At 39.7% G+C, this 16,329-nt stretch overlaps 1 protein-coding gene across 1 annotated transcript in view; it reads right to left on the reverse strand.

Moving 5' to 3' along the window:
* Window positions 1-16,329, reverse strand: part of RARS2 (arginyl-tRNA synthetase 2, mitochondrial) — a 30,554-nt gene that overhangs the window by 7,778 nt on the left and 6,447 nt on the right. The window contains exons 8-14 of the mRNA XM_005153121.3: window positions 12,890-12,966; window positions 9,806-9,961; window positions 7,782-7,888; window positions 7,162-7,257; window positions 4,558-4,618; window positions 1,519-1,595; window positions 162-286 (exon numbers count right to left, since the gene is read on the reverse strand). Coding sequence (XP_005153178.2) covers window positions 162-286; window positions 1,519-1,595; window positions 4,558-4,618; window positions 7,162-7,257; window positions 7,782-7,888; window positions 9,806-9,961; window positions 12,890-12,966 — 699 coding nt within the window. The remainder of the gene's footprint in view (window positions 1-161; window positions 287-1,518; window positions 1,596-4,557; window positions 4,619-7,161; window positions 7,258-7,781; window positions 7,889-9,805; window positions 9,962-12,889; window positions 12,967-16,329) is intronic.

The following is a 16,329-nucleotide window of genomic DNA, read 5'->3' on the forward strand; positions in this document are numbered from 1 at the left end:
GCAAAGGATTATTTTAACACTCCTTATACTGTGGGAGATACAGAAAGTGCACAGAGCATATCACTGCCATTAATTTGAGACAGGAAAAAGTGAAGAGTAGAACAGAAGACACAGTTTTGATCAACACAGAAAAGAAGTTAATAAGACCTGAAGTAGCTAACTTTTTGCAGAAGCCATGTTTTGTAACATCCTTGAGCGAACTTCATTTAAAACATCTTCGAGGAAAACTACTTCTCCTCTCCGAGTCTTCATCCCTTGCACTAGACCAAAAGACACATGCTGGCACCTGTGGTGAAAAGCAGCAGGACCTAAAATTACATTTTAATTAAGAGAAATGTTTGCAGTGTGTTTGTTCGGAGCTGGATTCTCTATCAGGAAATAGCAGTAACAGCTGAATATACAGTGCTGTGACGTGGGAAGCTCGGTGATAGAATCAGTAACTCACATTTCAGCAACCAAAGCTCCATACTTACTATATAAGGGGAAAATTATTATCAGAATTATGATAACCTGGTCATTTCTGTGCTCTCGGGAACCTCTTTTGCTACCAGCTTTAGTACAGAGGACTCCATGCAATAAACTACAGTAAAATGAGGAGAGGCAGGATGCAGACAGATCAAATTACTGTGGCAACACAGATCTGTTAATAAGATTAGAAAGGGAGTCATAATAATTCTATTGTGGGCACATTAAGCTAAAAGTGTAATTAATCATTGCTAATAATAAAACTTCCATTGCTCCTGCTCACAATAACCCCAAGCATTACTCTGGATCCATAACCCAGGGTAATTTTAGTGCAACTTTAAGCACTGAGAAAGGAGGCAGACTAATATTCCTGAAAGCTAAAACCCTATATTTAACCACAAAAACATGCAGTCTATCAGAGAGGAGTATGATTTAGTCTGCAGATCCATGACTGACCTTTGCTCAAATTGCTAACAAGGCCAGTAAATACAGTGAGTAACAGCGGGGATACATTTCCCTGCAATAAATATTTCAAGCCTGAAGCTTGACGCAAACTCAGATTCAAATTGCTGCTAAAATGCTATACTTTAAGAAGTAATAATTTAATATATGATCACACAATACCCCAGAAGCTATGCCGTAATGCCTCTGAAAGATCGTTTCTCTTTTTCACATTAAGCAGTTAAGAAAGACCTATGAAATGAGAGGGCTGGTTTTCACAGCCAGAGCTTCACAGTTAAAGCAGACCAGAGGTATGGAATGAGAAGGCTGGTGTCACATTGTACACAATTCTGAGGGTTTGTTTTCTGATGGCTGTTTTCCCTCCGTATTGCTTTATTTGGGTCCTACAGGCCAAACATCTGCTTGTACTCTATGGTTCATAATTTGCACAACATCAGCACACCTTGGAGCTTAGTTTCATTCAAATTGCCCACATGATGTGTGCTACAGCACAATGTTAGGTGGACAAAAGAGCACTCTAAAATTCCAATGCACATACTACCCATTCTTAAACAGAAAAAAGGTATATCAGTAAGATTCATAAGTACATACCTTTCTGCCCAGTCATAACCCATAAGCTTCAGTATTTGGAACAAGTGTTGAAAGTGACTGCTTTGACTTTTATCTGTCTAAGGAATGGAATAGGTGCATATCAGAAAACACTTCAAATCTGACAAGGATTAGCTTTCAACATACAAACACATAACACCACAGAAACTGTGCTAGTAAATCACTGCAAGCAGAATTAAGACCTATGAAGTCAGGACAGACTTGGAAAGTGCAACAGCTGAAATCTGTGGCAACAGGATTTTGCATCTGGTTAGAAAAGTAATTTACTTTTTCAAAAACTATTATTGAGGGGAGCAGTCTGCAGTCTCACAGTGTGGATTACATTTAATTCTGCATATACGTAAGTGTTTTCATCTGCTTGGAGTGCAACATTCAATGGAATCTTAGTTACCTCTTTAATAATACATGTCACCCATTTTAAATGTTTTTAGCATTTGCTTTATCATTACATTTTTATGAAACAAGTCAGATTTTTTTTAATATAAATTACTGAATGCACTGATTTACAGCACTACAAGTAAGAAACCAGTTTGATGTTCTTTTAAACAAGTGGACCTGATGAAAATAAGATGATCTTATGAAGTAAGACTCAAGAGCCTCTATCTAATTTTCTTGTAGCAAGATCAGGATTCTGAAATGCATTTGTATTTAATAATTAAAGACTAAAATCACTGGTGTTCTCACTTACACCCTGTCCTGGGTTTAGCAGTAGCAGTCAATTTTTCTCCTTAGTAGCTGGTGCAGTGCTATGTTTTGACTTTCAGCCTGGGAACAGAGCTGATAACACTGATGTTTTTAGTTGTTGCTCAGTAATGTTTACTCTGACCAAGGACTTTGTGAGTCTCATGCTCTGCCAGGGAGGAGGGGAAGCCAGGAGGAAGCAGAGACAGGACACCTGACCCAAACTAACCAAAGGGGTATTCCATACCACAGCATGTCATGGCCTGGGAGGTAACTGTAAGTTACCCAGAAGGGCATCATCTCTTCTGGGTTGGGCTCATTTCAGTGGGTGGTATCATATTCTCTTCCTTGTTATTTCCCTTATCATTATCATTATTGGTGGTAGCAGCAGTGGTTTGTGTTATACCTTGGTTACTGGATTGTTCTTATCACAACCCATGGGAGTTACCTTCTTTCGATTCTCCTCCCCATCCCTCCGGGAGCGGGGAAGGGGAGGGAAGGAAAGAAAGAGGAGGGCAGTGAGAGAGAGACTGTGCGGTTGGGTTTAAACCACGGCACACCCATGAAGTCCTAACCCAGGACAAAGTAGTGCCACAGAACAGCAGCAAAGCTCAGCCAGGTGGCAGCTCCACAGTTCTGTCCCGCAGACTCTCCTGTCAGTTTATGTTATTGCCTTCTCATTTTATGATCCACATTCTCAGCCCTCAGAAAGCCAGAAGTCATAAAAGTACTAACAGTGTCATAGAAACACCTCTGCAACCTATGCAAGGTTAAGAGAAACAGGACTAGACAGGCTAATCTATCATTCCCAACTGGAATGAGACATTGATAGTAAGGGACACATTGGTTGCATCACAGCCCCATTTTGCCACGTATCTGGTTGGACTGGGAGCAGAACAAAGACACCCAGGCAAGGAAGTAAACAGTTACTGGCATTCAACTATAAACAACCAGCCAACTCAAGACTATTGCTTCCACACTAGCTCACCCCATTCAGGCAACATTCTCATTTGTACAGGACACCTACCCAACTACTTTCTTTCTTTCTAACTGTTCCTTTTACCTTTTTCCCTACTACCCTCATAGTATAACCAACACAAATAATTAGCTGCCCATGTGAACTACACAGGAAACAGTCTTCTTAATTCCTAATGCATTGCACTTAAACAGCCACACTGCTCTCTGATGCCAGTGAACATTTCAATCAGGAGAGGCAACAAACTTCCCACCAAACCCAACCAACTCACCCCAAAAAATATCCCTGTTCTATGACCACATGTGGGAATGGTAAGCTACTGGAAACTTCCCGAAGACTGAAAGTAAAAGGAAGAATGTAACTTAACTAAAAGTCACATGTTAAACTATCCATGTATGTAATTTCATGGTTACTGATCTCTCCTCTTCCCCTGAATCATGGTATTTGCCCCATTTGAAAAAGCTGTACCAGAGAAGATACATGGGCATTACCAAACACACCACAAACAACATGCATTTTTTCCATGTTAGTAACTGACTTCACCTAAAAGAACATGGTTTTCAAAATATGATATTCTTCTAAATCTGGGATAAAGAAGATGTAAAAGCATTGTGAGATACGTCCTTGGTAATACTGGAGCAAAAAAGAGTTCTACACAAATGAGGACATAAACCTGCTACTCATTCACATTGTGTGTGAATTCACAGGGTGAGGTGTCCCTGCCCATGGCAGGGGGGTTGGAACTAGATGATCTTAAGGTCCTTTCCAACAGTTACTGTTCTACGATTACTGATAACTGTTGGAATTATTAAAAAGCAAATAAAATCAAAATGAGAAATATAACCAGATTCTCCATCTACAACTGCTTATCTGTCCAGACTGATTAAGCTGCACTTCATGTGCAATTTCTACATAATGAAATCAAGGCACTGTTCAAAGCTGTAAAAATTTACATTTCAGATAAGATATTAGGACTTCAGATTTAGATTCATTTTAGATCATTACTTTCTAAATTAATGTTTTACAACCCTTTGTAACACTAACAGCTTTTCCTCACTTGTTAAATATTAATTACAACATTTTATATAGTGTCAATTGAGTGCAGGTTTCTTTAACAGCAACTGCAATACATTTTTGTAATGGAGAATAACTCCAGAACTGATTTTGCAACCATTTTGTGCATCCATTGTGAACTGAAACAGAACCAAGAAACACTGCCACACTGAGGCACAGCTGCTGGGCAGTGAGGGTGTCTATTTCCCTGCCAAAAATACTATGTGCTGAAGTCACATTGCAAGCAAGAGCCCCCCTGGATTATTGGAGAGTCAAGCTTGAAAGCGTTCAGTCAATCTAGAATTACTTACCACATAAATCATGGTATCACAGCTATGCTTATTCATTCGGTCTATAGCAGCAGCCAGATCTCTGAAAGAGGTAATAAGAAACTATTTGGATTTTCACTCAAACATACTTCACTCGCTGCCTCTTGGGAAAAGAAGCTACTCTTCTGCTGGGGAGAGGACTGCCTGATTAAAGATATCTCTGTAGGGATTACACAAAAAAGAAGACATGTATACTTTCTTTATGATGTGTTTAAATGGTGGAGGCTTTTTGTAAACCACTAGCTATGGAAATTACTGAAGAAAGTATTTATGTGCAGAGCTAAGTCTGGTCTCTGCCTACCGGCACTATCAATCTACTTGGACTTGAGAGAAATTACCTTCTCTTGGAAAACAGTCAGGCTAATCTTCACACACACAAAGTAGTACAGAGAAAAAACACCTTGCTCTAGACCCTTCCAGGACTGTCACGGGAGAGCCATCAGCCCCATGTCCCAGCCTGAAACCAGCCCCAGAGGTCACCAGGAACAGCTCTCCAGACCACCTTCTGACTGAGAGACATTACTGCCTAAGGGTCATGGGACACATGGGATACAAGGGAAAAGCATTTTGCAATTGTACAAGACTAATTATGGGATGCTTAGGGGAGTAACCAAAGATAGGAAAAGATAGGGAGAAGGTATCAAAAGGACAAATGGTTTGTAAACCAATTGCTCATCAGTATGGTCATCTGGTTGTGCCCTACACCGGATCAGCACAGTTTGTCCTGTCTTTGCATTAAACTCCATTTCAAATTTTTCCTGGGCAAGGGGGTCTGTCATCTGCATTCATGCATGTTTGGAGATCTGAGTATCAGTAACTGTAGTTGCAAACTACAGCTCGGAGTAGGCCATGCATCTGTGGTGCCAGCAACTGAAAGGACTGGAACTAAGTGAAATTAGGTGATAGCAACTGAAATCTGAGCATGGGTCAGTTACAGGGACCAAAGTGTCTCTGCTACCAACAACTGGAGTGAGGAAACACATACCCATATGTGATGGACAGCAAATATCATAGACTCATAGAACAGCTTGTGTTGGAAGGGACTTTAAAGCTCATGTAGCTCCGATCCCCCTGCCATGGACAGGGACACCTTCCTCTAGACCAGGCTGCGTAAAGCCCCATCCAACCTGGCCTTGAACACTGCCAAGGATGGGGCAGCCACAGCTTCTCTGTGCAACCTGTGCCAGTGCCTCACTGCCCTCACAGTAAGGAATTTCCTTTCATCTGATCTAAATCTACCCTCTTTCAATTTAAAGCAATTCCCCCTTGTCCTGTCCCTACGTGCTCTTATAAATACCAAGCTGAAATAGCTTTGCTGTGCCTGGAAGCCAACTTAAGTGTGTGCTTTCAAAGATGAGGAGTCGGGGGGTTGACTGAGACCTGTCTGTTTACATGTGTCTATATGTAGGAGGCAGCAGCAGAGGGTGAGGATCCAGGGCCAGCTGCTGGATGGACTGCGTGTCTAAGCTCAGTTACTAGAGAAATACACTGTGCCTATAGTAGCAACTATAGTGGGGATGTGGGCCTTGGGGCTCACATGCCTGGGTGCTAGCAACTGAGGAGACCTGGAGATCCTGAGGCCAGCTGGAGTGTTGAAGCTCAGCTACCGGAGAGTTACACATTGTGCATACATAGTCTGTACATACAACACATATGTGTATTGCTTACGTAGATAATCTATATCACATACATAGGTGTGTGTATATAGGCACACACAAAATACATGTGTATTTCTTCACACTAATAAATTTTCATCCTACTGAGACAGAGAGGAAAGAATGAAGGCAACTGTGCTGAGTGGTTTTGTCTGTGATGCCCTCTTTGGCTGGCTGTGGGTACGTATGTGCATGAGTTTGTGTGCCTACTGGAAACAGGTGCTCAGCCTTACTACTGGTTGAACCTGTGGGCATGGATCTGTGGCAGCCTTGCCTCTGTCAGGCTACAGGATTCAGCAACTCCCCAGTGTTCAAGATCGACTGCAGCATCCCTGTAACACCCTTGCCCTGAAAAGGCTGTACACACTTTACCTCAAGGGCTAGACATCTGATTTATTTACATTAATGGCACAAAGAAACAGTTAAGGCTTCCATATTAAAATACCCTAGTGGAATTTTGATAGTGATGAGAAGGCAAGAAAACAGTGCTAAAACTGATGTTACACTGCTGATGGTCCACTGAATCAATGAAGACATGGCTGAACAAGCCATTTTCTTCTGCATCACACTGTCAATAAGCATTTCAAGCAAAGATGTTTCTAAAATCTTAATTATTTGGCAGGTATTTATTAGATGAAGAGATCCCAGCTTTGTTTTCAATTTCAGTAGCTGGAGAAAGTATGAAGATAGAGGAGATTTACTAGCAGACTGCTTGAGGAGAGGAAAAATACTTAAAGGCAGTTGTTTTTCCTGAGCCATTTTTATCCCATCATAGTTACATTTTTAGTTCCAGTTACAATTACTCATTAACAAAGGTGTTCTATCCCAGAAATAAAAAGCTTCCAAATCTGTACTATCAGCTACAAATGTACTCACATACAAAAGCTTACCAGCAAAATAAGTGGCAATAAACACAGATGGGCTTACTTGCCTTGTGATATAAAGAGATGTCCCATCACTACGCATGACAGTGGAAAACAGTGAGAGGTCTTTCTTTTCAGAAAGATCCACAACTCCTGTTCCTTTTCTGTAAGTTGAGAGAAAACACAGAAGTAACTGCAAACCAGATCCAATATGCAGGTAAGTTCAGGCAGGGCAAGCAAAACAAAGCCTATCGATATGGAACACACACACACACAGCCCCCTTTCCCCCCCCCCCAGCCTGCCCACATTCTGGTGCCTTCCATGACTACAGTTTCTATCCCAGTTCAGCCAGGCAGCTCCTTCAAGGCAAGAACCTTGCCTAACTCTGCTTGTTAAATGGCACATGCAGCTAACAAACTGATTTAACAGCCTAAAAGGCCATTAGGAGTTGAACGTTGTCTTTGTACCTGCTTTATCATGGGCAGGCTTCTGTGCTAGAAAATTCAAACTTTATTTTTCACCAACTGCACAAATCCTACTGGTGTTTCAGTAGAACAGCTACCAAAACCATCTAAGGAAAACTCTACCCCTTAGATTAGGTACAAACCTCACTCGTCAATATCTCATTTGAAATGCAACTGAGATGTTAAGTAAACTACACCAATAAATGGAATAACGAGTTCATACACTGTTTTCTGAAGGAGTCCTTTATCCTCCAGCATCTTTAGAACTTCCTGGGACTTCTCCTGGTAAAATGACTCTCCGGAATATTCATCAAAGTGCACTCCTAGACGCTGCAAAGTTCCAAGAATATCAAAGAAGGGTGACATTGTTAAGAACGAGACTAATAATTTCTTCACATTCTGTCAGATGTAGGTTTGTGTCACAGGTCACATAGAGTGCAAAGATCAATTTTCTTCCAGGAAATGTGGCTTCACTGGCAACAGGGATGTTTGGGTTTTGATTTTATCCATTTTTGCATTAAAATTAATCTCCCTCAGTTGAATAAACGGTGTTGGATATAATGTTCATGAGAAATCAGGCATAAACCGGATACAGCAATTAGTGCAAAAACTCTGAGGCAGGTCTCTAACTTGCTGTGCTGGAGGCAAACCACTGGACTGCAGAGTTGCTGCTTAGACATGAAACCAGTCTTGTTTTAAAAGGATACTAACAGACATTTTACAAAGCAGGAGCTGCTCACAAGCATTGCTGAGCACACAGACATGACCATTACTAGGAAGGCTGAGGGTACACCTAGGAGAGATAGTATGACCTTAACTGTCAAAACTGCCTGAAATATAGTAGTACAAAAGACAAGTTGCTTAACTGAGGGCAACAAAACTGTCAGTCCAATAGCTTGATATTTACTAGTTTGAACAGAATTGGGAAAGATCCAGCTGTGCCAGCCATTATGTGATCAATGAGGAGTGACCATCATGATGCAGCTGCATACACAGCCCAGTACCCCCTTAACCTGTCAGGTCAGATTTCCACTGGGATTACAGAGGAGCTCTCACTTAGGAGATCTTAATTTACAGTACTTGGCAAGAACCCAGTGATATGCTTCAGGGAAGAAATTAAAGCACAGCCAAGCAATCTGGATTACTGAGGAAGGGGCTGCCCACTTAACTTTACAATCAAGGATGAAAGAAGACATGACCAATTTCCACAAATATATCAAGAGGAAGGAAATGGAAAAGTGCAGTTTTAAGTGAAGAATAATACTAAAAGAAAGATGTGGTATAAAACAAGTCACAAGTTCTTTGGAACTGCAAGTTAGGAAAAGTGTCTAAGCCCATTAAAACTGGCACCCATTCCAGAATTTCACAGCAAGAATGTGGGAAAGAAAAACATGTGCTTGTTTTCAGACAGATTCAGTTGGTTCTTGAGTAAGACTATATAGTATTAATACTAAGAAACTGGATTCAGTGACAGAAGGTGTTCTCACTCCTGTTTCCCAAATTCTCATGAGATTAATTCTGTGGGCAGTGGCACAAATATCTACCACAAAACAGTGGACACTGGCTTCATTCTTGAGATTACAGTATGCAACAGATGGCTGTATATTAGCTCAACTCAACCTGCAGGTAATATATGCACTGATTACTACTGTAAACTCCTGCTGCTATAATTTCTTATACTTGATTTAATACGCAACATACACAGCTCTGCACTATAACATTAGATCAGAAATGTGAAAACAGCTATCTCCTAATAAAATTTATTGCATGGAAACAGTTAGGGTTAGTGGGTTGCTGCTGGCTACAAAGATAAAGCAAAACTGAACAACATTTATCTAATACTGATTTACTTTGTTGCTTAGCACCATACTCCCAGCTTCAGGGCTTCTAAAAAGGGAGAATTAGTCTAAGGGCCAATTACATGGACCCCATTCAATAAAATGTATCCAGGGTGTCAGCAACTAAAGTGATGGGCTGTTTGGATGTTAAATCAACTACTGTGCTTTTCCAAACAGAATGAGGCATAATCTGGAATACTGGGAAATATCTTTCCCACAACATTGTAAAGTTTACTGGAAAAGCAATTAATTGACAACATTACAGCAACCTCTGTCCCTAAATCAGTTCACTGCTTGTCAGCCTCTTGGATGGAAAGGTGCTGTGTACTGTCAAGTAGACTGATGGAACAATAGATTACAAAAGACCATTTTATCAACAACACAGAAAAAAGCAGTAGATGATCTGTACCTTATAAATTCGGATGTATTCCTCAATACTGAAGTCTCTAAATTGTTTCCAAAGTGACAATGCCTGCTCATCATGTTCTTCCAGTTTTCTAAAGAAATCCTTAGCCAGCTTTTTCACGTTTTCATCATCTGCTTCTTTGTTAATCTGCACATACACCTAAAATATAATGGCACTGAAAATGTTGAAGAAGTATAATCCTCTCCTCCAGTAAATATATGCAAAGTTCTACAAGAACAATGCAAATACATTTAAAGATGACATTTGTAATGTCAAAATTTTAAAGACATTTTAAAGCAATACGTTTCTCATTTAAAGGACAAATGAGTAGTCCGAACTCCATTAGGAAAATGTGCAGCTTATCATGAAACAAGAACAATGTCATAAAAATTCCTTATTGGTGTTGCTATTGTCCTCTTCATAACCTTGAGACAACTGCAGCAGCAGAACACAGAAGAACTAATTTATGCATGAAAGGGAAACCATCACAGATTTTTAAATTAGAGACTTTTCCTCAGAGGACCACAAAGTTGATATTTATAACAACTGCACTACCTAAAAATGAGATGGCAGCTGAAGCAGCAAAGTCCTAGCTAGAAACCCAGTTCAGATCCAAAAGCCACTTACTTATGGTGCTCTACACCCATACTAACACATACTCATAAATACATATACCCTGCTAGTATGATTTCTCTACTTCAGATACAATAACAATAATGTATTAGACATCATGAGAGTAAGCTAGTTTCATCCTTCAAGGTGAATCTTGTCCTAATGTTTGATATGCAAGAATGTTATCAAAGCAGGTCCACATTATGATTTCCATACCAACACAATTCAACAACATGCAATAGTACCGTGTGAGACAAGACTTTAAGCCCCACTTAAAACCCAAGAAAATGATTTACTAATTAAAATACTTTTTAAAAACAGGTAAAAATACAACACCAGGCAAAAGTAAAATCACTTCAATCAATGAGCAACAATTATTTCCAGCAGCTTTAAAAATTGTCTATTACCTCATGAACACAGAGTGTTCAGCCTGGAGAAGAGAAGGCTGCGTGGAGACCTCAGAGCAGCCTTCCAGTATCTGAAGGGGGTCTACAGGGATGCTGTAGCCCTACAGGGACTATTCATTAGAGACTGTAGTGATAGGACAAGGGGTAATGGCTTGAAACTTAAACAGCAGAGGTTTAGATTGGATATAAGGAAGAAATTCTTTACTTTTAGGGTGGTGAGTCCCTGGAATGGGTTGCCCAGGGAGGTTGTGAATGCTCCATCCCTGGCAGTGTTCAAGACCAGGTTGGATGAAGCCTTGGGTGATGTGGTTTAGTGTGAGGTGTCCCTGCCCATGGCAGGGGGGTTGGAACTGGATGATCTTAAGGTCCTTTCCAACCCTAACTATTCCATGATTCTATATAAAACTCAGCCATTCAGTGGCTCAAATCAAGCATATGAATGTCCACATTTGGCCAGACGCACATGGAGGCACTGTCAGTTTGCTAAAAGCATTACAAACTCTTGTATTAGCTAACTCTGCCTCTGTACAGCAAATTGGGCTCTGCTGTTCATTAACACACTCCTTTATATCTAAAGGATAAATATTCAGCCAGACAATAATTCCTTGCTTTCCATATGCATCTTGAACACCCATGGAAGTGTTTTTAAAAATACTGTGTAAAAGCAATTAAATTAACTAGTCGCTACACCATGTATTTTGACCCAAATAGTTCACTGCTGCTTAACTGTTAAGTCTCTGTAACAGTTTTGATTCCCAAATCCTTACACTCTTGATAAAAAACTAAATAATCCTAAAAACTTCACTCCTGCAATGTTCAGCCAAGGAGTTTGCCAACAATGCCTTGCTCGAGTGGGTTCTGCCTATTAAAGAAAATAAAAAGAAAGAAAAGGAAAAGCTTCCACAGCAAAACTCTTGAACTTTTCCCCTTCCTTTTATGCCCCAAGACTTTTAGAGATTTAGAGGCAGTTCTGCTGACAAGCCTCAAAGATTAACGTTTGCTCAGATCTGCCACAAGAAAGAAATTTAAAGGGGAAATTTAACCCTTTCTCAGTAGCTTTGTGCATTCTAACACCCCCCTGCCTCAAATCTCTGCTGTTATAAAGCAAAAATACTGCAAAAGGCATGTTTGCATCTGGCTCGAGCAAAATAAAAGGAGCAAAGATGTTTGAAAAGGTACATCTGAATATACATTTATTTATATGAAAAGTGCGGAAATTTTCAAATGAACTACAGGAAATATTAATTTCACACAAAAGCAGAAAAAATCCAGCACTTTGAAGCATCTTGGTATTTTATACAAAATAGGAATGCAGCTGAACAGTTAGAAATCAGGAATATTTGAGAAAAACATGCTGGTGGGCATGGTGGGCAACCAAAAGAGCAACCTCCTGAAATGAAACAGTCCTCTCTACAGCTGGAAGGCATTCCCCGAATGCTTGTCAGCTGAAACTGCACCTCCTAATCCTTCTGGCTTTCACACTGATGGAAGAAAGAAGAGCATTCTGCAGAGCCAGCACAGTATTCCAGAATGACAATCTCTTCTCCAGCTAAGGCTCCATCTTAGATACAAAATGCTTTAAAGATCCTTTTGCTCAATGACAGTGAATTGTGTACTGAGCAATGGAAATTAAGTATTATGTATTCTAAAAACACTAGCAAGAAAAGGATTTTTACACCATACATGCAACTTTGGTAACCACATACTACAGCATCTGATGTGAGACTCCATTTCCACTTCAGTCACCTCAGTGAACTCAGTGGTCCCCTACGGCCAGTTAAGATGGCTGATAGCAGTCAAGCCAGCTGGTAGTAGCAGCAATCAATGCAACCTAAGTACCCATATGATTACCTCCTTTATGAGAGGTATTTTTCAGCCTAATGAACCCTATCTCTGCTGCCACAGCCAAGTAAAAACTCTCTCCTGCCATGGCCCAGGCTAGAACTGGTACTTCAATTAAGGTTGTTCAAATCCAACATGAGTCTCATAATGACCCTGCAGAGCATTCTATACAAAACTGACAACCAAGTTAAATGGACCATCATCTGAAATGCCTAGTTGAACTTACCTCAAAAAGATGTTGCAAAGGACTGGATTTTAGCTTTTCTTTGTTGCCAAAGCACTGGAAACCAACACCCAATAAGCCTTGAATAACAATTAAATACAGAGTTAGACAACAGCCCAGAGTATTGTTTTGTTGAAGTCTAATCTTAACACTGTACATAATAAAACAAATGCCTTTTTGAACAATATAATGGTGTATGCTAGAAAAAAAAAAACAACAAAAACAACAACAGCAAAAACCCCCACAACAAGTCAAAAGCAAAACCTTTTTTCCACTGCATGATAAACCCCTGAAACTATAATAACTAGAAACTAGTAAGAAATACTGTGTTGGTTTTTCAGTTCCTCATAAATGGAATTTATGTTTCTGAACTTGCAGAGAAAACTATGTTTTACACAGTAAATAAGTGAGAAGCAATACAGTGGCAACTGTCCAGTAACAGAACATGCTCAAAACTCCTTGTTTTGCTTCCTCCCTTAATAGTATTATCATTTCAAGGACAATACTGGGACACAATATGGTATTCCGCATACCACACATACAGTATTTTCAAGGAAACTTTTTGCTGAATGCTGAGAATATGCAGCTCTTTTCACATATCCAATTTGGCTTCAGCACTTTTTGAAAGCCATCTGAAAGGGCAACAAACCCAAATCATAATCTAAATCAAAAGAGCTCATTAACTCCTTCAGTAATCTAGCAGTGTTAACCCTGCAGCCTCCTAAGATTATCTGAGGCTGCTTTTAAGCAGCTCATTCCTTTGAGCTGACAAGGACCAAGACTGATGTGAAAACAGCATCTGAGGAATAGGTATGCTTTGAAAACCACTCTGCAACTAAACAAGCAGCACTGTCTCAAGAACTTTCCCTCTTGGAAACAGTGAGTGCTTAGGAGCCATGTCAGACTTAGGTAAGAAAAACATGTCAGGGTTTAGCAAATAAGATTAGTTTAATCCTATTTAAAGGGAGTTTCTTTAAGGACAGCTTGTTCTATGAACAATGAGAGCTTGATTTCCTAATGATCTCTCTTGGATATTAGCACACCTACACATTCCACTTTTTGGTGCTGGCTTCACACTCCAGCACCTAGCAAGCCTGACAGTTTTTATTCTACCCAAACACATCCTTCCACACATTCCTGTCTTCCCCAAACTATCCCCAGCGCTTGTTATACTTGCCAATTATTGGCAAGATGTAGCATGTGTTGGGACTGATTCCGACTTAGATGTGCTGACTGGTTAGCCGGCAGGCTAAACACAGAAGTTAACTTTCTCTCCCAGAAGGCATTACATTGTATTTCTAGCCCTACCCAGCTGCCAACTGTCACAATACCAGAAGAAATTTGTTCTCTGAGACATTTTTCTTTGTCAGATCTGGCTAAAGTTGGCCAATGGGTTCAACATTTATTAGGAGAGAGTGACAGGAAGACAGATGGACAGATAGTATGATTGCATAAGATTCGTTACCTTAAGAAACCTGCCCCAAAACTTCCTAAAGGTTGAGGAATTCTCTGCCACGTTTCAGCAAAATATGTTTTCAATTATTATGTTTTAAAGTCTTTGACAATAGGAGTTGTAATAGAAATGCTGACAGATCATTAATTATAGCACTACTTCTGGGAAAGGACCATTATAATAATAATGCTATACTACAATTTTGTGAAGCATGACTATATTATTCGCTGTAAAACCTGTCATGTGTGAGCTGAGCCAGCCCAAACAAAGAGCACCCATTGTGAAAGAAACAGTTGGAACTACTAGGTCAAAAGCATTATTCTAACACCTGTGTGCTGCACAACAGGTACACATGTCAATAGCAGGCATTGTGATCTTTATAGCTTCAGGAAACTTAGTATGAAAATACACGAAATTCCTGATATTAAGATTTTAGGAGTACAATTTTTCAAAGACAGAATAAATGAGGTCAGCTGAAAAGCCCTTTAACTACATTGCATTTCATAGCTTAATTGTCATTGCCACATTTGTTATACAATAGTATAGCCATAAAACCATGTCTAAAGGGCAAAAATGAATGAAATATGCAATGATGAAATTTACTGAATTTTAGAAGAACTCATTCTGCATTCAATTCCTATGAAGCAAATCCTAAGTGAAGCAAACCTCTGCTAAAAAATACTGCTTGATCAGAAACAGAATCAGAAAGGATGAGTTGTGAAGGAAGGAAATTAACAAAGGAAAAAATACTCTGTTGCTGCTCTCACAGTCATAAGAATGTTATTCTCTACCATCTAAACCCAAGGAATTTACTCTTAAAGAAGAATAGGTGGAACTGAATATATTTCAGTTAGGTTATCTATGCTGATGAACCTGAATATATATATAGGGTAGACATAGGGTATTTATCCTAAATTTTTAACCCAGCTCTGTTCATAAAATGGATTCATTAATGTCCCCATAAACAGCAGTACCAGTGAAACTGGGCTGGAATGAGCTAAAGTGCCCACTTAGTACATACTGCACTTTGTGTTTGCTATTTAAAAATAAACATATGGACACTGTTTTCAGAACCTACTGCAAAAGACGTGGGGGAGTTTTATAGGGTTCACAGGTGTCCCAGCTTTCAAAAATGGGGAAGTGGGCAAGACAGCTTTTTTTAAATGCCTTTGATATGTCAAAAACAGCTTTTGGGGGCAAATTGGAAAAGGAGAGGAGAATGTGGATCAGTTCAAAATGCAAGTTTAACAACAGAAATCAGTGAATTTGCGAATTCTAGGGGTTAATCAACAGTCATATCAGAGCAGTATTTAGAGATCCAGCAGTCAGACATAAATGATCTCTGGCCAGGCAATAAATATCAAGCTATGCTAGGCTGCACACAAGAGGATTTTTCAGTCCTCACTTACTTGATGGACATTTCAGAAGAGGTGGGAGTGTGTATGTGTGCGCATGCAAATGCATATGCATGCAAGATGGATAGCCTTCTATGGCCTATTCACTTGCATATTCTTCATCTACCCACCTCTCTATTGCTACATTTTAAAGGGAAACTGAATATCCTGGGGGAAGTGTTGATGTATCTTTAAAGATACAAACTCCCCAAGCCTCAACCTGCCAAAATACAGTTGCTGTGGGAGGTAATTACGCTCTGAATAATGAAGTAGTTTCTAGAGGGAACAACAACAAAAAAAAAACAGATAAAACATACAAACACAAAGACAACCTAATATAAACCACACATTTTGTTCTAATTATTCTATTGTTGTGTGTGTGGCATAAGTAAGGTAGCAAGTTTACTTTTCTACAGCTCTTCCACATGCAAAATCTGAATAAGACAGTATCACAGCAGACAGGCAACAGCTATGGTAATATGTACACATTCTGTCTGGAGGCAGCAACAGAAGTCTGCTGAGCTGTGAGAACTCTAAATGTCTAACAAGGACACTCAGAAAATATTTATACTGCCCTTTAAAAATAAACCCCAAAT

The sequence above is a fragment of the Melopsittacus undulatus genome, chromosome 3, assembly GCF_012275295.1.
Source record: "Melopsittacus undulatus isolate bMelUnd1 chromosome 3, bMelUnd1.mat.Z, whole genome shotgun sequence".
NCBI classification, from domain to species: Eukaryota; Metazoa; Chordata; class Aves; order Psittaciformes; family Psittaculidae; genus Melopsittacus; species Melopsittacus undulatus.